General features: G+C 41.9%; 1 protein-coding gene across 1 annotated transcript; it reads left to right on the top strand.

Annotated features, from left to right (window-relative positions):
* The first annotated feature begins 94 nt into the window (after window positions 1-94).
* tie1 (tyrosine kinase with immunoglobulin-like and EGF-like domains 1) lies at window positions 95-26492 on the top strand. The gene is made up of 24 exons (XM_080734909.1): window positions 95-274; window positions 1727-2026; window positions 2585-2695; window positions 4635-4790; window positions 5212-5343; window positions 6084-6224; window positions 7964-8092; window positions 8652-8797; window positions 10241-10385; window positions 11003-11161; window positions 12117-12257; window positions 13265-13573; window positions 14178-14468; window positions 16109-16302; window positions 17043-17189; window positions 17302-17365; window positions 17725-17835; window positions 19453-19643; window positions 20093-20206; window positions 20960-21030; window positions 23014-23054; window positions 24042-24138; window positions 24569-24668; window positions 25485-26492. The coding sequence occupies exons 1-24, from the start codon at window positions 229-231 to the stop codon at window positions 25554-25556; spliced, it is 3408 nt and encodes a 1135-aa protein (XP_080591035.1). The 5' UTR covers window positions 95-228; the 3' UTR covers window positions 25557-26492.
* The last annotated feature ends 1428 nt before the right edge of the window (window positions 26493-27920 follow it).

Here is a 27920-nt window from a genome sequence, read left to right as displayed (position 1 = left end):
TGAGGGCACGTGAAAGCTAACGGGAATATTACAGTCTCCACCGAAGGCACCGGTTTTTGAATTCAGTCTAAATTATGCGCAGGCTATGAAGGCGCGCTGCTCCGCGGCACGCAGCGTCATCCCCGTGGATATAAATGATATCTACCTGTTACAGTAGCTGAAGAGAAGAGGGTTGGCAGCAGCTGACATTTAAAGACACTTTCTTTCCCAAAGAGGATTACAAATACCATGGGGATCTTGTGTTTGTATTTATTATGCTGTGTTTGTCTGACAGGTAAGGTGGTTATTTTCCTCACTATTAGGCTATTGTGTTAAAGATTGCTGTTGTAGGCCTAAATAGTAGACTTACTGTAATTTACGATTTATTTTACTTGTATTCAACAATTTAAGCGATTTAATTTGTCATTAGTTTTTTGCTAAAGTCTATAAACTTCAGCTTGAGTTTTGGAATGTGTGAACCCTTAGGGAGAACAGGAGCTCATCCCTGTTTCCTGCCATTGTTCTGTGGATCTGGAGCTCAGTTACCAGGGAGGGGAATGTTGAACTTTTCTCTGCTATTTAACCATCATAATGTTTCTGTAAAGCTCTGTGTGTGTGAATGAAAACATTCATGCATAAGAGAAATGTAATCATACAGTCTATACCTAAATCTGTTTCTGTTTGAGGTCATTGAGTTCATTTTTAATTGTGGAGATGACCACATAGCTCTATAGGTCTACTGTGTGGAGAACTTTCCCTTTGTTTGTTAAACTGTAACAGACACATTCAGGCATAAAAAAAAAGCTTGTGTTAATGTCTTGCATATGGAGGTGATGTTGATGTCATCATATTACATTTACATCATCAATCCACTGAAACCCTTTTCACCTATCACCTGTGTGTGAGCCAAGTTTTATAGTTGTGATTGTGCAACAACACTAGCTATTGGACTGAAATATTGAAACATACTTTAATGATGACAGAAAGGCTGGCATTATAGGCATTGAAGGCCCCAGTGAACATTTCATTACAATGTCATGCTGTACATATGATAAACTGAACTATGATCTCAAAACATCTCGGGACCTCATTTATAAATTCACTTAGAATTATCATTAAAATACATTTTCATGTTGTGTGGATGCGTATATGTAAATCATACCTGGAGCCATGCTTGGGTAGACAAACGACCTAGAATTGTGTTTTCAACCATGTATGTGTGACACAGATTGAAATTGTTCCATGTTTAGCTTACAATGAAAGCATGAACCCTGGGCTGTGTGGGTCTAAAAACGGTCCCTGTGTGAATACAATTACAGCACATTGACCTGCTATTTCCAATACAATATCTACAACATAATTATGTATACAAAATCCAATAGTTTAACTTGTTGTGACAAGCTTCACTAACAAAACATAGTCTCCCCATGCCTTCGGCCTGGCAGAGACAATAACTTGTATTTTTGAACAGAAAGTCAAAATTTGTCAAGATAGTAGTATGGGGTTTCAACCGTTTCATAACATAAATTATGGATCTGAAATGAAAGCTGGTTCTATAGTTCATTACTTTTGAGTAAAGCAGGCCCATGTCAAGAGTGCATGTATGATTTTATGAGCCCGAAGGCCCATGTAACATGATAGATTCAGTTTTGTTTCATGCCACGAATGAAGTCAAACTGCTCAAATCACAACAGGGTGGCTGTATCTCCTAACCAATTATTTCAAATGTTATGCTTATGTCCTACAGCCGCTGTAACGGACTTGACCATGATCTCAACAGCAGAAGCCTCCACGGTTAATAATTTTAAAATCCATTGCATCACCGGGGAGCGCAATCCAGCCCTCATTGACCTGGACATCAAGAGAGACAACAAAATCCTCCTTTTCCCTAAGAAACCAAGTTTCAAGATGCAGAGGCTCAGGACCCAAGAGGTGGTGGCTCAAGCATTCAGTGATCTGGAAAACATTGGGATCTATTACTGTGAAGCCAGTCAGGACACTGACCCTCTTGTCACAAAAGTCACAATGATTAACAACTTTGGCAAAGGTACTGACATCATCATCAGCTTTATCTAAATTCATAGTGTTGAGGCCATACCATGAACAGATTTCACACAACACTGACATGTCATCACACTTAATTATACTTTTAGATAAAAAAAAGGGAGATCTGGGCACTCAAAGTTAAAAAGAGGGAATAGCCTTTACCTTTTACTACTTTTAACTTCTGTGACTTTTGTCGTCTCCGGTGAGCACCTGGTTATCTCTTTTTCTCTCACACTTTAAGTCATACATCTCCATCGGGTTTCATAACTTATAAGACTGCAATATTAGAAATATTTTATTATGATTTGAAGTTTTCAGACTTTTCACAAAATATCACATCATCTACATGATCAGAAAAAAAACAAAAGCATAAAAATGACCCAAGTGCACAAAAGAAGCAAAACAAAACAACCAATCCTCCATACACATAATAAACAACAATAACAACAAGGCAATATTATTTTATTGATGATGATGCAAGAATAGAATCAGTGAGCTTTACTTGTATTCTGTGTTGTATTCAGATGTCCTGTATTTAATGCCTGTGTGTTCCCTGCAGCGAGTTTTGTTCCTACCCACCTCACAATGACTGTGAATAAAGGTGAGACGGTTCACCTTAGTATGCAGCTCCTCAGCACCCAGAAGAGAGATGTGACCTGGAAGTACAATGGTGAGTCAGCTTCATATGTCCTGCCATAGGGCTGAAGTGTAGATGTGTGGCAGAAACCTTATTTACAAGTTTCAAATTTGTATGTTTTTAGTAAAGTAAAGCCCTGCTTCATCATACAAGACTGTCGCACAAAACGAATGAATATAACAGATCTACAAGGCAAGCACACAATGCCTTGCATCACGAGGCGTTGTAGATCAGCTATTTTCATTATTTTATACAAAATAATGAAAAGGTTTTGGACATTCCTAAAGATTCTGCCGCTCTACCACTCATTCTGCAAGCAGACATTATACTGACTTCTGATGCATCATGCTATCAGTTACTTTTTCGAGTCGAAATAATTGAAAAAGGACATTTTCTTTTTTCTTTTTTTTTATACATATTTATGACAATGTGTATATACCAATGAACTGGCATGAATACCGGTAGATCATTATTATTTAGGCTGCTTTAAGCTAAATTCTATAGGCCTACATATTAATAATTTGGATGATATTGGAGGCTGGGGATATTGAAGATTCAAGTCAGTGCTGTGACAATGTTTAATTACACAAACATTGTCACAGCATCAGTGTTGATTGATGTTCCCAATAGCTATCATTAAAGGACAACTTTGGTTTTTTACAACAAGGGTTCATATTTTAGATTGTAATTAGAGAAAAGAAAAAGTTAATGTTAAAATGTTTTCATTTGCTTCGTTCTATTGTTTTATCGCGTTTACCGTGCTAAAATGTGGGGCATGCGTACGCATGGGGGCATGCGTACAAGTGGCTAAATATGTCTTTTTAGACACAATAAGCCAGCAGTTTCTTTATTACTATTTACAGTAACACTTCTAGCCCCCATAAGTCACATCCAAATGATCCAACCATGAAAGGTTGCGTTGTATCTTGGGCTTATTCTGTGTAAAATGATTTAGCCACTTGTACGCATGCCCCCAACCACTGAAATAAGAATCTCTAAAACAATAGAAAGAAGTAAATTAAATCAATTTAACACTCACCTTTTATATTCTTTAATTACAATCTAAAATATGAACCCTTGTTGTAAAAAACTAAAGTTGTCCTTTAAGTAGATGAACTTTGAATTTAATAAAAGTGTAGTCGTGTAATAATTGGGCGAATCATACAAAGTCATGTGAACTGAAGCAAGTTGTAAAGCTAGTTGTTCATTGGTGCTGGTTGGATCAAGACAATTATTTTCTGTGATTCTGGTGGGAATTTTTAAGGGATGGGGTAAGGACATTCCACACTTGGGTGGCAGTGGTTTAGAAGGAGAATTTACCCATATCTGGCTTATGACATGGATGGGTGTTACCAGATCGCTGTTTATGCTCCCTCTAGTATTGTGGCTGTGGGTGTCGCAAATTCTTTGTAGGTATTTAGTCAGATATGCATTTTATATTGCAGTGCGGCGGTTCCTTTAATAAATCATATACTACATGCTCTTACAAAGATGTCTGGTCAATGATTGATGTTTAAATGCCTTAAGCCTTTACAATTAAAATGGGAAAGAGAGAGAGAGAGAGATCTGCTAGGCTCTGTTGTGAATAAAGTGTGTTGCTGGGTTTGGTGTCTTGAAATGAAGGGGGGAAACGAAGCCCAAGGAACAAGAATAAATTAGAGACAGACAGATGTATCTGCTGTTATTTGACTTTTTGGGTATCGCAATTATGTAATCGATCACAAGGTTATATATTTGAGACTCCTACATTCAATCCCTTAGATACTGTGCACACGTGCACACCCCCCGGCACAGGACTAGTAGTACTAAATTTGTAAAACGAATTGCTTTAATCTGGAATAAAAAAGACCAGATAATCGATAATGTAATAATATAATCGATTACTATACTAACCCAACAACCCTTGGCCCCTCATGTCAGGATTACAGACAAAATAGTGTGTTATAGTGAGTCATCTGTGTCCCGTGTGCAGGAAACTACTTCTACATGACTCACTGGGACGATGTGATCAACAGCACCGCTGTGCTCACTGTGGAGGATGCAGCGTACGCCAACCAGGGCATCTACAGTGCCAGCTACGTGGGGGACAGTCCCTTACAGGGCGCCTGGATGAGGCTCATTGTCAGAGGTATGTTCAGATCACAGCGTGAAATACACAGGGAAACATGCACACAGCCTTGAAACAGACACACACACACATATACACATGGCCTTGGGCACACATGAAGGTGCAATCCACCTCCCCAAACCAGTGGTGGAAAGTTAATTAAGAAGTACAAATTCAAGGTACTTTTACTTTACTTGAGTGTTTCCATTTGTTGCATGCACACACACACACGCACGCACGCACGCATGCACACACACACACACACGCACGCACGCACGCACGCACGCACGCACGCGCACACACACACGCACACACACGCACATGCACGCGCGCCCGCACATACACGCACTTCTTTTTTCTTCTTCTTTTTTTAAATGCTGAATGCTAATTTTACATTCAAATTCTCTACTGTTTATAATGGGTTGGTGTGTATTCTTTGCAGACTGTCCCAGTAAGAAATGGGGTCCATACTGTGACAAGGACTGTCCCGAGTGCCTGAACGGAGGTGTGTGTCATGACACGGATGGAGACTGCATCTGTCCACCAGGGTTCATGGGAACGCGCTGTGAAACAGGTTAGGGTGTGTGTGTGTGTGTGTGTGTGTGTGTGTGTGTGTGTGTGTGTGTGTGTGCGTGTGCGTGTGCGTGTGCGTGTGTGCGTGTGCGTGTGTACAGTACGTGTGTTTGTTTACAGGGTGTTTGCACATGCTGTACTTAAACCACAGTCTGTCTCTTTGTACGCCTGTTTGGCAGGTTATCCTACTACTACTGTATTTGGTCTTTCTATCTTTTGTTTATTTATCATGTGCCTTGTGTCTGCCACCAGTCCTGTAGCGGATGGTACTACATCACTGCCTGCCAGTGTAATTGTGCCCTTGAGTTATTTATCATATGCAAATCTATATAGTTGTTGTACATATCAATTATTTGTATTCTTGTTCTAATATTTACTCTATTTTTAGTTTTATTTCTGAACTCTTACTACCCTTGAAACATGAAATATTTGCGGTGTGTGTGTGTGTGTGTGTGTGTGTGTGTGTGTGTGTGTGTGTGTGTGTGTGTGTGTGTGTGTGTGTGTGTGTGTGCTGTAGAGTCGAGTTGTTAAATCTGTGCAGTTATTACAGTCATATCAGCAATGCAATCAGTGCAGTCAATTTCATGGGCATGGATTAGCATGTCTGAGATAAACAGGTTGACAGGCTGTCAATGTTCGCATCTTTAGTCATTCATATTTGTCGGAATGAAACCATGCATTTTCAATCATTTATACGATACAATTTGCACTATAAATCTTGCTTTCTCTGACTACACACAGCCTGCAGAGAGGGAATGTTTGGTCGTAACTGCCAGGAGTCGTGCAGCTCACAGCTGGAATGTAGGGGGCTTCGATTCTGCTTCCCAGACCCTTATGGATGCTCTTGTGCCAGTGGCTGGTTTGGGAGTCGCTGTGAAAGAGGTTGGATCTTCTCTTCCTGTATAGAAGTACCACTTACCTGCATACCTCAATATTAGATTAACTAGAAGCTGAGCGTCTAGTCGGCGACCTGGCCAACTCGGAACAATGTAAATAGGGAATGAATGCCCCGCCCTTTAGGACACGTTTTGACCATCTGTCTGCCTGTGTCCATTTATGCCCATATATGGAGATATCTGTATCTGTCTGTCTGTCTGTCTGTCGGCGTCCATTTTATGTCCATATATGGAGATCACTGCAGTTATAGTTCTGGGTCCATTTTATGCCCAGATATGGAGATATCTGTCTATCTGCGTCCATTTTATGCCCATATATGGAGTATCTGTCTGTGCCTCCAACTGTGTTGCAGACACAGTGCCGGTTCCCCCTTTAATGCAAACCTCACACCTGTTGTCATAGGACCCGTTTTGAACATCTGTTTGCCTGTGTCCATTTATGCCCATATATGGAGATATCTGTATCTGTCTGTCTGCGTCCATTTTATGCCCATATGGAGATCTTTGACCTTCTGTTTGCCTCTGTCCATTTATGTCCATATATGGAGATATCTGTATCTGTCTGTCTGCAATCCATTTTATGCCCATATATGGGGGCATTCATTTTATGCCCATATATGGAGAACGCGCATGCCCGTGGGACGAACGGTTCTCGAGATACGCGGATTACATACATATATACACACTCACAGAGATTTTTTGTTGACTCATGTGGCGTACGTGATGTCAGAGCCTTTTATGAAGTGATGTCACAATGAGTCAGAGCTTTCGCCGATTTCCTCCGGAACAGCCTGATGTCAACAATCAACCCCGCATAAGGAGATTCCGAACGTTTCGCGCCGGTTCGGGAAAACCGCGCGTCGGGTCGGGTCGAGACCCGGCACTGCACTCTGTGCCGCGGCGGGGAACGCGCGTGCCGAATCTGAAGCCGGTGGGACGAACGGTTCTCGAGATACGCGGATTACAGACACGCAGAGACTTCTCGCATTTATAGATAGATTAGAGGGCAAACTATGATTTCTTTGACAAATATACCAATTTCTTTCTAAATTCTCATTCATCATATCTTTTCTCTAAACTAAAGACAACAATTTGTCTTGTTTACGGTTGATTATGTTTTGCCATGGTGAAGTATTAATACTCGTAAGACGCCTCAGGGCGACATGCCCTAAAGGGTGAGGTCGCGCCAGTCTTGGCCATCTGGCCAGTGATGTATATCGGACCAGTTACCCATATGGAGACCCCTGGTACCCATACTGTATATGGAGATCCATGTACTGTATATGGAGATATGCTGTGAGAGCCCAAACATGCATTATAGACAGAGATACATACGTACATACGTACATACGTACATACATACATACATACATACATACATACATACATACATACATACCGGTACATTCATACCGGTACATTCATACATACATACATACATACATACATACATACATACATACATACATACATACATACATACATACATACATACCGGTACATACATACATACATACATACATACATACATACATACATACATACATACATACATACATACATACATAGATACATACATACATACATACATACATACATACATACATACATACATACGGACAAGCTGTGACCGTTAACATACTAATCAATAATGTCACCTAACTCTGGGTTTACACCTTACAGTATGTCCATTAGACCATTAATCTTTCTGTACTTTTTTGTCAGCCTGTCATGATGACCTGTATGGGCCAGACTGCAGACTGAGCTGCCAGTGTAAGAACGGAGGAGTGTGTAATCGCTTCAGTGGCTGCCATTGCCCTACAGGATGGAGGGGACAACACTGTGAGAAGTCAGGTATAGACCACATTATTTATCACCCCTCACCTCAGCTTCATCCTCCTCTTCCCTCTGATGTCTTCCAATTGTTTAACCACTTAAACCCGGTATACTTAGTTGACCGGAGTCCCCCAGGGGTCTAGTACTACTAGGCTTAGTTTTTTCACTCCACACTAAATATCTTCGCTGAAAATACAAGCTTACACTGTGAGCTTGTAGATCAGCTATTTTCACGGAAAAGTTCACCTCAGGAAAGGGTTCATGTGGATAATATTCTGTCCCATATAAGACAAAAAGATCTGCACACCAGTTTGCTGCTCCCAAAGATATAGTTTACTCTAACGTTTGGAGCCACCCGGCTCTTCCTCAGACCCGGCACACCAGAGTGGCTCGAAACGTTACCATGTAAACTATATTCTTGGGAGCAACAATTTGGTGTAGGGACTCTTCTTATATGTATACTGTTTTTAGTCCAGCACCCAGCCTATCTATGGCCTCGGATTTGCTTCCCCGTTTGGCTGTGTTTCAGCCTCTATTTCAATGTAATATTCTGTCCCATCCATTTTACCATGTTCAGACCGTGCACCACAGATCATCGACATGGCGAGTAGTTTGGAGTGGAACCTGAACTCCAGCCCGCGAATTTTGTGCTCGGCGACAGGCAACCCCCTCCCAAGCCACACCAGCATCGAGCTACGTAAGCTGGACAGCACTGTACTCAAGGTAGGGGGAGATAAATGTGTTTATGTGAGTTTGGGGATTCTATGTTTTGAGGAAGTCAACAACACAGTGTGCTGAGCAGATAAGACTTGTACTCTAGAATGTAGCCTCATAGTAGTATGGATCTTGGTGAGATGTCCAATGTTTGTTATTATTCTATTCTTTCTTGTTGATATTAGAATGAAAAATGTATAAATATTTCCTGTCCAAGCAGCAATCACAGGAACAATGACATTTGTGTGAGGACATTGTTCTTTAGTCTCTCTGTGATTCGTTTTTGTCTAAGACAGTACAAATACAATGATTCGATTCGATTCGTTTTATAATGCCAAATCACAACAAGTTGTCTAAAGACACTTTAAATATATAGCGTTGTCCCTCACGCTCTGAGCAAGCACTTTTTGCCAGGAAAACGTCCCCTTTAGCAGGAAGAAACCTGAGGCAGAGCCAGGCCCTAGTGTGGGTGGCCATCTGCCTTGACTGTGTAATTGATTCTGAACATGCCCGTTTAACAAAAGATGAGAACAGCCTGCTCCGTAAAGGAAGTCAAACAATCTGAGATATTATTATAAACACGTCCCAAATTCTTCAAGTCTGTTTTCAATTGGGCACTTGGGTGGCGCAGGAGTAAAGTTCCTGCCCACCACCGCGGAGACTAAGGATTTAAATCCTCTGCGGTGCCTCCAGCTTGGCCAGGTGTCCATGAGAACATAATTGGCCATGTTTGTGGAAGGGAAGCCGGACGGGGAGGGTGATCTCTGTCTCTGCACTAGCAACTTCTACAGGTTGGTCAGTGGGGTGTGTGTGGAACTAGGAGGAATAGCATGTACCTATGCATGCATTGTAGTGGTATTTAGTGCTTACAGTATATTATTCATGTATTGATACTTCTACTCTCTATGATATTGTAGTTACAGTATGTAAAAAATAGTAGAGGTTCCTCTGGTGAAAAGAAACAGCAGGCGATATGTACAGTATATCATGTGGATCTTATGATGGCATAGCTCCAATGTGGACCTCAGGCCTCATGTGGCCAGTCAGTCATCTATGACATCAATTGTCTATCTATGACATATCTATGACATATGACTCAAAATTTTGGAAAGGTTTCTGCCCAATCAGAGCCCCATTAACATCCATTATGAAATTAAAGTTAAATATTTGGGAAAGTATAAAACATGCAGTATGTGAAAAGATTTGGTGGTATATCTGTGGCCTACTGGCAGTGGCACAAGAATGGTGCTGATCGTTTTACGAGATTAGCTACAGACACACAGACAGATAGAGCCACGCCGTAAAAAGTCTGTTTTCAATTATTATCACTCATTATCATGTTGTAAGGATGATCATTATAACTATCTTTCACATTTGTTGTCATTCTGTAATAGAAACATCATGGCGTTAACCATGTATTACGTTATGTGCGTTATTGTGTGTTTTTATCAGGCTTCTCGCACTACTATGGATTCCAATAAGAGCACAGCTCAGTTTGAGATCCCCCGTCTCAGTGCAGAGCATGGAGGGCTTTGGGAGTGCAGGGTCTCGACCAATGGAGGCCAAGACTCCCGCAAATTCAACCTCACTGTCAAAGGTGTGTGTGTGTGTGTGTGTGTGTGTGTGTGTGTGTGTGTGTGTGTGTGTGTGTGTGTGTGTGTGTGTGTGTGTGTGTGTGTGTGTTAAACTAACACTCAGGATTTTGTAGCAGATGAACTCTAGGATACTAATTTCACCGTATTTAATATTTCATGGGCTGCTTGTGTGGTACAGCAACATAAAAACAGGAAAAGTGATTTGAATGTGCAGAACTCTCATAAGAGTTAAGGTCTTTTACATGCCAGGAACGTGACAAATAAACGATCCAAATATGCATCTGTGACTATTTGACATCAAACTATTCATATAGTTGATGTCTCATTCATACAGGTTGATGCTATTAAATACTGTGAAAAAGCATCAACCTCCTGTTGATGTACTGCAAAAAATCTGTCTAATTAAGTCGCTCAAAAAAAGGAGGAAGGAGCGAAATCCCAACCCCCCCACCCTCCCCCCTCCTGTCCTGCATTCTCCATGTATCCTTTGTGCAGCAGGATTTCCTAGCAGCTCCTCTTGGGGGGGCAAAAAACAAAGCAGCAAAGTATGCGAAGAAACATACGAAAAGTCCATTATGAAATGACAAGTCAATATTTCTTTCCCCTTGCGCCGCTTCAGAACCCCCAGTGCCCACCACTCCTCCCAAGCTGCTGGAGAAGAGGAGTAAACAGCTAGTGGTGATGCCAGTGGACTCCTACAGAGGAGACGGTCCTATCATCTCCACCAAGCTCCTCTATAAGCCTATGGAGAATGGAGACTCCTGGTCCTCTATCATAGGTGAGTAGGACACAGTTTACCACTTGAACCCTATACAGTAGCTTCCATATTCTCGTGTAGACCACTGGGGGACTCCCATCAACCAAAGTATAGGGTTTAAGTTGTTAAATGCAAATTGCACAGCAGCAAATTCTGTGTCCGAACCAGCCCTGTTATTTCCTATTAAATGATCAGCAATGATGTTTTGATAACAGTTCTTTTATTCATGATAATATCATGAATACATATATCCATGCTGCCAGAATGTACTGTAGGACCGTCAGTGAATCGGCAGTGGACCGGCAGCCGCCGACAATAGCCGCGTCAGGCAACGCCGCACAGACCGGCAGCCACGGCAGGTATCGCCGCCCGACGGTGGTTAGAGTTAGGGTTAGGTTTAGGTATAGTTTTACTGAGGTTAGGTAGGGTTAGGGTTAAGGCATAGGCTACACGGAGCTGGATATTTCATATATCCAGGTTTTTCAGATATCCACATAGAAAAATATCTAGGTCCACACGGAGCTGGATATTTCATATATCCTGGTTTTTCAGATATCCACATAGAAAAATATCTAGGTCCACACGACAAAGATATCTAGGTCTAACAAGCACACACACAGTAAAGTCTTCTGAGATATCCAGGTGACCTGTCTACACAGATCCAGTGAATCGGATATTTTTCAATCTCTCCACTTATTTATCTGGTTTCAAAAATATCCAGCTTCGCAGCCGAAATATCCAGCTTCGTGAGGCTGCAAGCCCCAAACGCATAAAAAATGTCTAGCTTCAGAAATATCCAGCTCCGTGTAGCCGGCGCCTGAAGTTAGAGTTAGGTACCGTCGGACAATGTCTGCTGCAGAGGTGCCGCGGATTGATTGCCGGCAGTTGCCACAGCTGTTGCCGCTGCCGGAAAATGCAATCGCTCCCTCAAACTTTCTTCCTTGGTGCTAATCAAAATCTCACCCTTTCATTGCAGTCTACAGCGACAGAGAACCCATCACACTAATGAATCTGAAGCCGTCAACACGCTACCATGTCCGTGTCCAGCTGAGCCGTCCAGGGGAGGGGGGAGAGGGGGCCCCAGGCCCAGAGGCCATCATGGACACAGACTGTCCCGGTAAGAACTATAGAGTGAGCAGTTACCAGTCAGCTGACCAGTCACTAGAGATTACAACTCCACATGTTTGTGGGCATATTCACACTTGTGTTGACAACCCCAGCCTGGAGAGGATATTGAGAAGAAAGCTAGGGGATTTATCTGTAGCCATAGCAGGTTGGATCAAATGACATGAATATATTCCGTTGGGCGAACATGACAATTCAACTACATGGTCCTAGGCACGTCAGTTAGGAATCATACAGCCAGGGGGTTGTATGTGGTGGTGATTGCGTTGCAAAGGGACAGGGTGGGGGGGAAAAGTCTAGATTGAATTAGAAACTGACAGGAATCTGGGTGATTGTGAAAGGAGAAAACAGCTCACACTGCATGTGTTTGATTAGTTTGCCCAAGGCAAGATCATTGTGGGTAAGAATATGAAGTTCACTGTTGTGAAGTAATTTCATGAGACTGAATTTTTAAACAAAATACATCAGAACTTTAGTTTGGGATGACATATTGAAAGAGTTTGAATGAACAATGGCTCCTAGTCTTTAATTATTTGGCAAATAAGACAAGAGAATATATTCACAGTAAAGAATAGAGACCTTCCTTAAAGTACAGGTGACACAAGTGCAATTCTGCTTTACAGACAGCCATACAATGTCTAACTGAATAAGCTATGCACTTTTACTGGACAAAAGGTTAAAAAGAACTGTGAGTGATAAGGCAATTGTTCTCAAACAGGGGACGGGGACCTCCAGGAGTCCTTGGGAAGTTGCAGGTCTGTAACTCAGAGAGTGTACAAATGGGTCCATTTGTACACTCTCAGAGTTAGGATTTTATAGTATAGATTGGGATCCCAGAAATAGAAAATTGTATCAAATGGGAGTCTGTGGCATAATGCATACAGTATCAGAGTGGAGGTCCTTTAAATGAAGATGTTTGATAATCACTGTGAGAAGGGAATAAAAAGGGAGCTGTGCTGTAGATCTCATCTGCTGACTGAGTGTTCTGTATTGTCGCAGAGCCACATGTTCGGCCTGAGATTGACATCAGCTCCTGGGAGGGGCGCAATGCAACCGTGCGCTGGCGATTACCTGGAAACAATGGTGTGGGCCCGGGTGCGGGAACAGCCACTGGCTTTTTAGTGCAACTTTTTGGTCCGTCGCCCTCTGGGGACAAGTTAAGGGAGGAGACAACCCTGCTCAATGTGCTGTCCACCAAGTTCCACAACCTGGACTACCAGCGAGACTACACTGTGGTGGTACGCCTCATCAACTGTGGCAGCCAGGGCCCTGCCTCCAAGCCATACCACTTCCGCATCAACAGCCAGGGTAACTAGATACACTCTCATTCGTTCAAAAGATAGTCAGAGATCAACACAAACTAACAATCCTCCAATTGGCTAGAGGCCCCCTGCAGGTCAGGCAGTGTGTGTGTGTGTGTGTGTGTGTGTGTGTGTGTGTGTGTGTGTGTGTGTGTGTGTGTGTGTGTGTGTGTGTGTGTGTGTGTGTGTGTGTGTGTGTGTGTGTGCGTGCGTGCGTGCGTGCGTGCGTGCGTGCGTGCGTGCGTGCGTGCGTGCGTGCGTGCGTGCGTGCGTGCGTGCGTGCGTGCGTGCGTGCGTGCGTGCGTGCGTGCGTGCGTGCGTGCGTGCGTGCGTGCGTGCGTGCGTGCGTGCGTGCGTGCGTGCGTGCGTGATGTGAATCGAATTTTGACAAAAGAGAAAGTCCAACGGAAACTATGGTCTTTGACTCATCAGACACAGATATTATTTGAGTTCATCTGTTTGGTTCCTCCACCGATGATAACCATATGCATAATTTGCATAATGAATGGTATCGGTAACGCTCTGTGACCAGGTGAACTCTTGTTGGTTTGCAGATCAATACTGTAGTTGAAGAATTATCATGCCAACTGTAATATCCATCTGTCTACTAGGCCCATCATCTCCACGCAATGTCCAGGCCGAGACCTTATCTGTGGCAGCTGTTAAGGTGAAGTGGCAGGTCCCTGAGGACCCCAATGGAGGCATCATCAAATATGTCATAGAATACCAGCCAGTGGGCCAGGGAACCCCCCACCACTGGGTGGACACAGACGACGGGAACAAGACCAGTAAGGACGTTACAGCGCTAAATGGCAGCACACTCTACCAGTTCCGAGTGCGGGCATTCTCCAAAGTGCCTGGAGAGTGGAGCAAGTTTGTTAAAGCTACGACGCATGGAGATGGTTAGTAGGGGTTTTTGAGTGTCCTCATCCTGCATGTATTGCGCATTAGTAGTCCTGCATTTTCTTAGGAAGCACGTAAAAAGCAGCACTTCTTCAGTGTCCACATGCGAGACGATAATGTACTAAAATACATTATTTATGCATTACCTTTCAAAGGTTTGTTTTTACAACACAAATAAATGACACCAGAGTTCAATAAAGCATAAAATACTGTATTACAACTACTGTACTACAACTACTAAAACATTTGATAAAATATGACTACAACTTAAACAGTTAAAAAAAAATAACTTGAAAAAGAGGGAATAAACAGTTATCCATGAATCAAGATTTAAAGAGTCTATTCAAAGTAGCAGCGTTATCAATTATTGTCACCACCCAGATATAAATACAGGAGGAGCCATTATGAGATCTTTGACATACATTTTATGATAAAATCTCTTTTCAAAGCAAGTCACTGCTGCTTCCTGTTTTGATGTCGGATTGTCGGTAGATGTGGTAGGAACAGTGTGACATTGGCAAATGCAGTCAACATTTAGATTTTAGGCTCAAGACTCAATCAGTCTGCAATTTTCCCCCCTGTGATTCATTATTGATCACCCAGTTTCACACGCAGGTCTGCCAATGCGGCTTTGAGCGCCTGCGTCTGTAGTGACGCGTCTCTGTGTGATCACCCCTTTAGATAATATTAATCTTATTCCTGGACTTAACGCTGACCTTGACCATGATCACCCTCGCACAGGGAAGGAGACTTCCTCTAAATAATCACTCATCCATATCCCACATCCTGTCTGTCGCCACTTCCTTGAGATTATATTTTATGCCTCGCTTTCTTGCTTTCTCACCCGATTTTTCTCTCACCTCCCTACCCTATGTCTCTATGTCAATGGTCTTCAACAGGGGGTCCGGGACCCTAGGGGGTCCTCAGGGTTACTACAGGGGGTCCTCCAAATCTTTGAGTGATTTTTTTTTATATATTAACCACTTGAACCCTAGTGTCCATATTCTGAGAAATGTTGCCAAAAATAGAAGATCTACAAGCTAGATCTTCTATTTTTGGCAAAGAGCTTTGGTGTATTGGGGAAACAAATCAGACTAAGTACAGAGTGAAAGTTCTAAGTTTTAAAGGAGCTATAGTCAACTTTTTCATTGTAGGGCCGACACTTTGTTTACATCCTAGTCTATAGACTAGAATGTAAACAAAGTGTCGGTCTGACAATGGCCAAAATGATTATTTTATCATTATTTTACGCTTTTTGTGGTAATTTTTGAATAGAAACACATATATGACACTTATTTTTTTATAAAATATTTTCGAAACATTATTTTTATTTTAGCATCCGTTTTTCAAGAAAAAGTTGACTATAGCTCCTTTAAGTATTGACGGTTCAAGTGGTTAAATATCTGAAAACACAAATTGACATGAATCCAACATAAACTATTGTGCTATGAAATAATGAAACTACTGTAGGCCTATATGGAATCTATGACCATGTTGTGGGGGTCCCTGCTTCATCTATTTAACAATTTAGGGGTCCTTAGCCAGAAAACGTTTAAGACCCCTGCTCTATGTCCCTTTCTTCCACTCTCTTCTCTCACTCAACATCACTCCCAATTCCATCCTCTCTCCCCATCTGTAGGCCTCCAGAGCTTCACCCCGACCACCCAGGGTGTGGGTAAAGGGCCCAGTGGGGAAGATTATCAGCTGCTGGTGGCAGTGGTGGGCTCAGTGACCGTAACCTGCATGACAATCCTGCTGGCTCTTCTGGGCCTCTTCTGCATCCGAAAGACCCTGCTCAATCGCCGGAGGACATTCACCTACCAGTCTGGATCGGTGAGAGCCTTCAGTGTTTGTACTGGACCACTGCTTGTCTGGGTCCGCTTCCGCCATTTTTGGAAAGATCAGACGGACATATTGTTGTTCACATTTTATTTGTAACATAACCCACACTACTGAGTCCCCCAGAGGTCTATACTAGCTCCCCGCCCTTTTCCCCTATACATCAAATATATTCACTGATAATAGACAATGTACTGCTTGTAGGTAGATGCTATTTTCCACTGAATTTTGCATTTTATGATATGCCCAGAATAGAAGAGAATGCAAGTACTACTCAAATTTAAAGTACTGTAATTCCTTTACCGATTGCACGGTTCAGAAGAGTTTTTTCTAAGCATAAGAAGAATCACCAGCACTCAATGGCATTTCAGCCTTCCTCAGCATAGTCTACGCTGAGGATGGAAGAAACCAGAAACGCCTTAACACATTCATATTCTGTCCATGCCTAGCTAAATAAAATATATCCTAAATAAGGCAGGTGTTCCCAAACCTTTCCATGCCAAGGACCCCCAAATAGCCATAGCCTCAGGTTGCGGCCACCATGTTGTGAAATGTAAAACATTTATAAAAGAAAAGAAAAACAAAAAGCTGCTCTACAAGCCACCCTGGGTGAAAACGTGTGCCCTAGGGACATTTCTGTGTGATTCTTCTTTCCCTTTTTTCCCAGGGTATGATCACTTTTCCTGTGTATGAATATTTGTTTGCAGACAACTAAAGTATGTTTCTATCCCCAGGGTGAAGAGACCATCCTGCAGTTTAACTCAGGGACCCTGACACTGACACGGAGACCAAAGCCCACCCCAGAACCCCTCACCTACCCCATCCTGGAGTGGGAGGACATTAAGTTTGAGGATGTCATTGGAGAGGGAAACTTTGGCCAGGTGCTTTTACAGTATTTATATATGTTTTTCATATTAGGGACACATCAAGCAGTCATTCATGTCGGGGGTTGAATGTTTTAAACAGCCAGGCTAACTGCAGCTTTATGTACAGGTAATTAAAGCCATGATCAAGAAGGACGGAAACAAGATGAGTGCTGCCATCAAGATGCTGAAAGGTTATTGCATACATGTAGACACAAACACACTAACATAAGCACCACTATAAACATGAAAGACATACACCCACGCCCACATAAAACGCAAATATATATCCATATAATGATGGAGCAGGTTGGTTGAACACAACATGGAAATTCAACATGGAAATGTAATTTCAAAGGAACGAAGTGAAGCTGCTTTGCTTGTTCTTAACTGTGTGTGCACGTGTGTGTGTGTGTGTGTGTGTGTGTGTGTGTGTGTGTGTGTGTGTGTGTGTGTGTGTGTGTGTGTGTGTGTGTGTGTGTGTGTGTGTGTGTGTGTGTGTGTGTGTGTGTGTGTGTGTGTGTGTGTGTGTGTGTGTCAATCTTTCTTGCAGAGTTTGCCTCAGAGAATGACCACCGAGACTTTGCAGGGGAGCTGGAGGTGCTGTGTAAACTAGGCCACCATCCCAACATCATTAACCTTATTGGGGCCTGTGAGAACAGAGGTGAGTGGGCGACACCTAGTGGCCTCTATGTACACATGTTTATCTCTTTTTGAGCCAGTGTCTTTTATATGAGCAATATTGATTATAGGAGTAAAAGAAAAGAACAAACCTCCTGAGCCGTGTGAGCGGTGCACAACACACCTTGTATGGGCCGTTCTGTCCGTGATGTCAGTTACTTTATATGTAACATGGATCTCCATACACAGAGATTCGTGCCCATACATTTGTTTTTCTGACACACAAAGTGAAACCTAGAAATGACAAAAGTCATTATATATCAGATCGCACTTTGTTTTCTTCGGAAAGTGACGTGAATTACCAAATATTACCACAGGAGAAGTACCAAATATAGCTATGGGCTGGCCACGGCACCCATAGTCTAATGGCACACGTACATGAAATTACGAAATGATGACTAGGTGACTAGGCGCTGGATGATTTATAGGTCAGTTCTGGCCACCTGATAAAAAGATCGCTGATGTCATCAGTATATACTGTATGCCTCAATACATGGGCATGCCCCTTTTGTGCCCATATGCAATATGGTGCGGACTGATTTGTTTGCACCTGATTTGCACATTGCGGTGCCTGCCGGCCGGTCTGCCCTTAAGCAAATTTTGATATATACTTATATATATTTAAGATGATATGATATATACTTATTGACTGTACAATACATATGTTAACTCATTCATTCAGAACCCCAGTGCAGATGTACAGTAGGCTATAGTTTCAGAATATAAGTAGATTTAATTATTGTTTTAGTTTTGATTCTCATCTACCATGGTGTGGTTCTTACTTACTTTCCCCAGTACCTCTCCAGTGTTCCCAAGAAACATCTGATGCTTTTTATTTGGAATAATTGAATTGTCCATGTTTGATGTACTGTATAATTGATAACATATGAGAGAGGAAGTTTCCCATGGAAAGTCCATTAGTGGGGAAATAGCTAAACCAAATCAGCGTTGAGAAATTACACACCAGACTAATTCAATGCATCCTGCTGTCTGTCTCAACTGCCAAGTAGCCATCGATGTGCTGTGTGTTACTCCTGACCTTTAACTGAGGTTTGATCCTGTGGTTTATGCTTAACTCTTCATGCAATAATACAGCATAAAATTGGATAAGTGTGCCACCATGCTCTGTTTCTTGTGGTGCATGGTCCTTATAATGCATCCACCTCTAAAGATAGAAATGTGTTGTTGGGCGCCGTCCAAACATTTGTGACAGCTATCGTGTCCGTGTCGTTTGAGAATGAGGGGATGGAGGGTGGGTCCAATTCATTCTCAATGAAGGTCACGTGTTTTTTTTGTCTCTTGCAAATCTCTTGGCCAAAAGACAGCCTTCGGTTGAACAAGAGACACGGCAACGACATGAAACCACGTGACTTACATAGAAAATGAATCTGTAGCCATTCTCTCATTTAAGGCCTTAATACTTTTTCATCTCCCAGATTATTTGATGTTAAAGTTATGCCGAAGTATTGTGTGCTGAAAATAGCCAATCTATTAAGCTCACAATGCGTTGCACTGGGTTGGTTGAGATCTTGTTGATCGGCTCGTCTTTAAGCATGTTTATAATCTTTATCTCCCTCTCCTCTTTTTTGTCTCTCTGTAGGTTACCTCTACATAGCCATCGAATACGCTCCCTATGGCAACCTTTTAGACTTTTTGAGGAAGAGTCGTGTGTTGGAGACGGACCCGGCCTTTGCCAAGGAACATGGAACAGCCTCCACTCTCACCTCCCAGCAGCTGCTGCAGTTTGCTGTGGATGTAGCCACTGGGATGCATTACCTTAGTGACAAACAGGTAGCTGGGTCGTTCTTTAAAAAAAAGAAATCCTTGGGTCATTACACAACTTCCTATATAGGCCCTTGCTTGTCTGTTTGGAGGTAGTCCAACATTTTAAACATGTTCATAACTTTCTTTTATCCACTGGCTGTATGTCATACAGAATCTATCTATTTATCTTCTAAATATCTAACCCCACATGCAAGTATTCAAAAGTACAATTAAGTAAAATGTATTATTTTTGTTATCAATGCATTGCTGATATATAAATAGGTAAAGTACAGAAACTGAAAACATTTACTTAAATGTAAGCCATTTATCATGAGAGGGAGTGGGTTGTTGGCTGATTTACTACTGTTTCAGGGTTGTGGCACGAGGCGAAGCCGATTGCCAAACAACCCATATAATTTTATCATATATTAAATGATTCGTGTTTGCATCTTCTCCCCCTCCCCTCCTCTCTCCAGTTCATCCACAGGGACCTGGCAGCCAGGAATGTTCTGGTAGGAGACAACCTTATGGCAAAGATAGCAGACTTTGGTCTGTCCCGTGGAGAGGAGGTTTATGTTAAGAAGACCATGGTGAGTGTTACCGTCCGTCATACTGTACAAACTTACTGGAGTTTGGAAAGTTTCACTTTTGTTTCCTATTACTGCCTTCAGAGGGCACCAGCTGTTCAGGAGACGTGTTTGTGTTACAATATGAGTGGTACTTTATTTGAGAGTTTACCTGTAGAGATTGAGATCGAGTCACGCGGAACTGTGTGTAGCATACCGGTAGAATGACCATGGCTATCACTGTAATTCACTGTAATGGTCATTGTAAACCTGGGTTTATAACTTGATCCAAATTGTTAGGCTAATATTTTAACTACCGCAATGCTAACATGGAGAAAATGATGTATCCTAATAACAGAAGAAAGGAGATTTGTATTGAATAATTCAAATGACTGAATACAGTAGATACAGTAAATGTATCTATAATAATACATAATATGCAAAAGCCCTTTTGCAAAAGTTGCTTTTAGAAAGTAAGTATTGTGAATACAAATACAAATAGGTTTGGGGTGCTCAGTGTAATGGATACACCATGGAATACTCTGAATCACTCATTTGACCTTCAACATCCTTCAACATGACAAATCATATTGACACTTAAAATGCACACAGTAAAATCCTCAGTGTTCATCCAGTTTTAACTGTGAGAATGTTACAAATAACAAGTGAGGTAAATGAACACTGAGAACTTTACTGTGTAATTTACCGGTAGGTTTCTCCAGTAGCAGTGTAGAGAAGAGAAGATAATGTATTGTATACACAATCTTTGCCTCACAGGGTAGGCTGCCTGTGCGCTGGATGGCTATTGAGTCCCTGAACTACAGTGTGTATACAACCAAGAGCGACGTGTGAGTATCACCACTATAACACCTCTCATCTAATGCAGGATAATAGTGAGTGTGAAGCAGACACAAGTGGGGCCTGCTAGAGTCAGGGCCAAGGGTTTGTACAAATATTATCCAAACTATTCTGATCATAACTAACTTAAAAGTCATTTCCGTTGGTTAACCACGTGAACTCTAGCGTCACAATTCTGACTGGGCATGTCGTTATAGGTGAACATCTGGTGAAAACAGGTGAACATTCTGTAAAAATGTCAAATCTACTGTACTAGCTTCAAATCGTATTTATAGAGCAGATTTTAAATGATCAAAGACAACCAAAGTGCTACTGTATACAACACAGCAGGAGACTATAATACTGAAATACTGAAAAAGTGATGGGCTATTAGAGCAGGTGCGGTTCCTCTGGTTGTCTCCTTGGTTGTGGGTGCTCAGCTAGTCTTGCGTGGCCAGACTGTTGACTCCGCGATTTGCAAATGCTCCCGTCATACAGTCTGGAATAACGTAAGAAGAACGATGAGTACCCGGTTAAAGCGGAAGTGAAGCCTCCTCCCCACTTCTGTTTCGTTTTTAACATTGTGCATATTTATCCTAATATAAATAAAAATCATATAAGCATATTTAGCTCTGCTTAGCAGAAATGAAATTTTGAATTATATTTTCATGAACGGAAATGCCAGCTTGCATTACTCGCCGTTCAGGAGCTGTAGTTCCAGACTCTATATAGCATTCGGAGATTGTGGAATAGTTGTCTGGCTACACAAAACAGTTTGAAAACGCCACCACTGGCCCCACACTGAACTATTTCTTCTCGTTTCCTGTTCCCTTTCTCCAACCTTCTTAGTATTGTTTTGCTCAGCCCCCCCAAGTCATGTTTTGATAATACAAGCGACACAGTGCCTGTCCACTGCTCAAGAAAACAACAAATCATACCCCCCCCCCCCCCCCCCCCCCCATCCCTCTGTCAACTGACAACTAGGGGCTGCGGAGCTGATAAGCACAACCAGGAAGCCCAGTGTACAACTTAACAAAGTTAGACGTTGGCCTGTCAACCAGAACCTATTTATGCACAGCGTTGAATGCTAAGTACACTTTAGGACAACTTACGGAAGGAGGCTAAAAGGAGGCTAAAGACTTTGTGTAAGGAGAGAGAGAGAGAGAGAGAGAGAGAGAGAGAGAGAGAGAGAGAGAGAGAGAGAGAGAGAGAGAGAGAGAGAGAGAGAGAGAGAGAGAGAGAGAGTAGTAGTAGTAGTAGTAGTAAACACTACAGAGAGAGAGAGGTATAATGTAATTTATCTGGAACTTAATAACTAATTTACTCTTTGTATGGTAGAGTATATGTTAATACAATATCCTGTAAGTATAGCACATCTGCAGTGCTTGTAGGTGTTTTCCCTACTCTACTCCCGAGTCCCTACTACAGGTTGAAAGTAGCCTGAAGCTCAGCTCATAAGTCCCCCCCAGCCAAGTGGGGATTGCCTCTTAGCTGCAGGGTAGAAATTTGGTCTCTCGTTTGAGAGACCTGGATTTTAATCCTGGGTAAAACATGCAAATGATCGATTGCCGCTTTAATTATTACATCATGCTTTATTTGCATAATTAATATTACATTATATGGGTCTTTATTATGTTACGTGTTCAGCTCACCTCACATGATCTCTGATATATTGTGGTGTTGAACCTTAACAACATGTGCTTCACATGAATTCTCTGGCCAGTCAGTTGACAAAGGAAAGAGAAAATAACTGTTGTAAATTACTTTGAAGAGGTTCCTCTTACAGCATAACAGTACTGTGTGTTACTGGTGCCTCAGTGTCAGCTTCAGTAACCGCTAAATGATCTCGCCCTCTCTCAGCTTTGAGGCCTTCAATATCAATAAAGCAAAGTATAAGTATGGGCCTTTTAGTGGTGTCTGTTTGTAAAAGTTATCCATATTTATTCTCTCTCTCAATCTAGCACTTTTCTCTATCTTCTGTTTCTTTCTCTCAGGTGGTCTTTCGGAGTTCTTCTGTGGGAGATTGTAAGCTTAGGTAAGCAGGCCAAATGCAATCTACACCGAGGACAATTTGACACTGAATAAGACAAATTGTACTTGTAGTAGGCTTAATTCCTCTGTCAACTATTATACTGTACTTGACAAACAATCCCTATAGGATTCTTGATACTGAGATTTAAAACATCTGCCAACTTTGTTCTTGTTAATATTGAGATGAAATAAAAAGTGACTTTTTAACTCTTTTAGGTCACAACCCTGCATGGTGATATTGTGCATCCGCTTTTCAATGTTCATATCAAATGTCCTATCTGTCTATCCTGTTTCGCTTGGAAATACATCACGCTACTCTAGTTAGATTCTCTCAAATGGCTGTTTCTTCTGGACTTTAATATATCATAACTTTTATAATATTGTAGTTCAGGGTCAGAGGGATTTGCGCAACAGGAGACTATAATTAGCCTAATATCCTTTGAGGTCTGTGCTCCCTTAGATGGGAAACAGTATTAAACCACTTTCTCAGAAATGTGGTCACCAGGACTGGCACTTGAAATACTAAAATGATAAACGTAGATTGTACAGAATGTCTCACACCAAAGCCTTTTAGTTTCCACCATAGTTTTGGACAAAATACTTGCATGAAAGAACCCAGAATTACAAACTAGTAATTTAAAGATTAGTTAATGCCACTGCATGTGTCAGTTCCTTAGGTGAAATGTCACACAGTCTTTCCTCAGTGTGGGTTTAGCAACTGACAGGTCATACTGTAATATCACTTCATTTGATTCGCCAGCTACTAGCTATTGTTTATGCATAGACAAAACAAAAAGCAGACCTACATGGATTATCAATATGTTACTACTGATGATGTTGGTGGGGAAAGTTGTTCATCGTTATCATTGCAGTATAATGCATGTATAATGATGACGATGACAATGATAATATTGATTATACCATGATAACATTGACAAGCTAAGGTCATAACCGTTGCTAATCGTGACCTAAAATGTCCCTCTCCTCTAAGGCGGTACGCCGTATTGTGGGATGACCTGCGCTGAGCTTTATGAGAAACTGCCTCAAGGTTACAGGATGGAGCAGCCTAGAAACTGTGATGACGAAGTGTAAGTAGATGGATGAATGGTTGGATGGATGAACTTACGGACGGACGGATGGATGGATGGATTTACGGACGGACAGACAGACAGACAGACAGACAGACAGACAGACAGACAGATAGATATCTATCTATCTATCTGGATAGATGAACGGACGGAGGGACGGATGGACAAACAGACAGACGAGATAGATAGATAGATAGATAGATAGATAGATAGATAGATAGATAGATAGATTGTATGGATAGATAGATAGATAGATGAACAGACAGACAGAGAAACAGAGATAGGTGGAGGAATCTGTGAATAACTGAGAAAGCATACTGTACATCATCCTACGTTTCCTTTATTATTTGCTATTGTGTTTATAAAATGTAAGAAGCTTGCTGATGTCTAATTGCATGTGTCTACCTACTGTATGTACCTACCAATACAGCTATGAGTTGATGAGGCAGTGCTGGAGGGATCGACCCTACGAGAGACCCCCTTTCTCACAGATCTCTGTTCAGCTCAACAGAATGCAGGAGGCCAGGAAGGTGAGACTACAACACACATTACTGACTATTACTGAGTGATTATTTTTTTCTACTTAAGTAAAAGTAGCAAAGACCAGCTCAGTGGCCTTTTGGTTAGAGTGTCCACCCTGGGTGGTCGGGGTTTGATTCCCCGGCCGGGTATTACCAAAGACTACAAAATGGGACCAATCCCTCCCTGTTGGCACTCAAGGGTTGGATTGGGGGTCAGTCCCTGAGACATACTAGCATCGTGTCCAGGGGGTGTACTTGTACATCATGGCTGGGAGATGTACTTAAAGCTGCCTCACACTACAGCAACAAGAGATAGGCTCCTAACCTATGGTAGCAATACTACAATATAAAAATACTATGTCACAAGTAAAAGGCCTGTATTCAAAATGTTCCATGAGTAAAAGTACAAAAGTACTGGCGTCAGAAAATACTTACAACACCAAACTTACTTGAGTAAACGTCCTTAGTTACTTTCCACCACAGAATACTGATGTGGCAAACACACAACTGTCTTTTTGTACAGCAGTGTTGCGTCAATGGGTTGAAGTGCCTTCCTTATGTTGTAGGTACTACTCAATAACATGAGCATAGCATTTTATAAACCCCCCTCTCTGCCACATTTCCTGTCACTATCTGCTTTAAACTGTTAGCCCGCAACTGATACTTATCAGTCCTGTATAATGACAAATGTCCTCACAAGCCGTAAGATATTATAGAAAGATATTATACAAAACAGCACTCCTGGTCAAGAATTACATATTTTTTTATTTTAATTTGTGTTATCTCTTATTTTGCTATTCCTAATTAATTCTGATTTATTTCTAGGCTTATGTGAACATGGCACTCTTCGAGAACTTCACGTACGCCGGCATAGACGCCACAGCTGAGGAGGCCTGACTACCAGCCCCCCCAGACCCTAGCACGCCATGTAGCTCACAGAGGAGGCCCCAGGCCGGGGCACCTCGTTATTGTCACCTGCCGGCTGCTCCGCATCGAGAGCGGAGGAGCCGACGCTCTACCAAGGCCACCTGGCTATAGAGAGAGGACTGTGAAAGGACACTGTGAGGGGGTTTTGGAAGGGGAAGGGGGGAGTATGGAGAGATGGACTATCCCTGTACCTGATGTTACAACAATGTGACAAAAGCAACAGAGAGAATGGGAAGTGGCCAACAGAACTGCGCTACATGACTTGCAGCAACACCACAGGGTCTGTGGGGTGTCAATGCTGGACTTTAATCGCCATCATCCTAAGTGGATGACATTTGTGAAGTACTATGGAAGGATATACAGTATTCAGTATAACATTACTGCACAGTGCACAACAAGTAACACGCCGTAAGGGCGAGAAGCGTCCGCCAGGTCGCGAAGCAATTTCAGACACACAGAATACAGCTGCGAAAGGCACAGGCAATATGTGTATTAGCGTGACTCACGGACATGAGGTGGACGTTTTCATACTAACTGGTCGCAATCAAAGCACGAGACAGTGAAGATTGAACAGACTGAAGATATACAAAATGTAGCACTTAAAAAAAGCTTACACTGCCATGTGAATGTAACTATTGTATATATTGACTCTTTTTAACAGAGTGCACATTCTGTAATAGTACCAAACCCTCTTCTCCAAATGTATCAATGCTACCTAGATTTACACAAAGGTAACCATTGTGGATACCAATCTTTATATTCTTGTTGCATTTCTCCACTCTCAAGCCCTAACATTGTTTGGAGAATGCTGCAGTACTTTGCAGAATCCACACGTATTTCATGGTTACCTCTGTAGTTTACTTTTAACATAATGAAACCTGTATCTCATTGTATGACATCAACTATATGACAGTGTACAGTATATTTGTTAACAGTTTCTTAAATAAAGTGTCTGCGTGTTGACTGGACATGTAATGAAGCAATTAAGTGGTCGACTGCACTGTAGATGTGTTCTTTTCACAGTAACACCATAATGCCTAATGTGTATATACATTAGGCTTTAGTAGCCTTCCCAGACATGCCTCCACCGGTACAAACCCCATTCAACACTAGCCAATCTTCCTATAATTTTGCTATTCATAATTGTTACTGTACGTGTATGCATTACTGCATGCACTTGTGTTGTCTGCTTTTCCTTTCCTCTACTGTTTTCTCCCTCAAACCCAGGTCCAGTTCATCAGGCATCAATAATTCTACTATAAACTATAAATACACCTAATCTGACCCTTTTGCCTTCTGGCATGTTCTAGAGAGAGCTATATGTTTTGTGTTCAGGCATACAGTTTGTGTTGTGTTTAATTCAGGCCATTTTGTGTTTTAATGGTAGGTAAGATTGGTTGCAGTTCACACATCCAAACTTGGTCAGAAATATAAATGTTTGATCAATGCAATGCCCCTGTCAAGTATTTTTATCACACAGAAAACATAAAGGAGTTTTATGGTACATTGAACTTGGCTCTGTCTGTGCCACGCCTGCAGGCATCCCTTATGAATATGCTAATGTGCCAAGTCCTTGGAATCAACATTATATCCATGATGATAATAATAATAATAGTACTAGTACTACTTTAAAGTATGTTATTGATGGTGCTGGTGTTGGAAGTGATGGTGGGAGGGGGCTGTTTTGTTTTTGTCAGACGAAGTGTGGAAATGACAGAACTAAACCACAGCCGGGGGCAACGGGGCCTGTGGAGTCCAGGAACACCAGCTTCTCTCCTGCTGCTCTGGGCTGATCTGACAGAGGGTTTCCTCCTGAAACCAACCACCGGCACACCACTGTCTGTCAAACAGGCTCTTGCTGGGGCAGTTTCCTGGCACCTCTCACATGCAAACAGGCTGTAGTCATACACATACAAAGTGTGCGCAATAGAGTATCAGTTGAGTATCTCTTTCTCATGTATGCAGACATACATTACATGCAAACATACACCCACTCACTAAAATTTCCAGTTGGTCCATTTGTATTGATTATAAATGTTTCTTTTGTAATGATGGTACACTGGACTGGCACATTAGGACACAGACTGGGTCTAGTTATTCAGCCACTATGCTATTGTAATATGAAATTCATATACAGCTGTACTATTTACTGATCCAGCTTTTGTGAGTTACCGTGAGTTTTGTGAGTTATCTCTTTTTGTGTGGTAGGGTATTAATTGCCATACCACCACCACCACCACCATTGCCCTCATTTTGTTATGTCTCAATCCACACGAAACACACTTCCTGTGCAAGCACAACATATCAGATATGTCCAACCCCTCATCGTTACCC

The sequence above is a fragment of the Nannobrachium achirus genome, assembly GCF_963921795.1.
Source record: "Nannobrachium achirus genome assembly, chromosome: 1".
Lineage (NCBI taxonomy): Eukaryota > Metazoa > Chordata > Actinopteri > Myctophiformes > Myctophidae > Nannobrachium > Nannobrachium achirus.
Note: the sequence above shows the minus strand (reverse complement) of the source record. Positions and strands in the feature narration are given on the sequence as shown.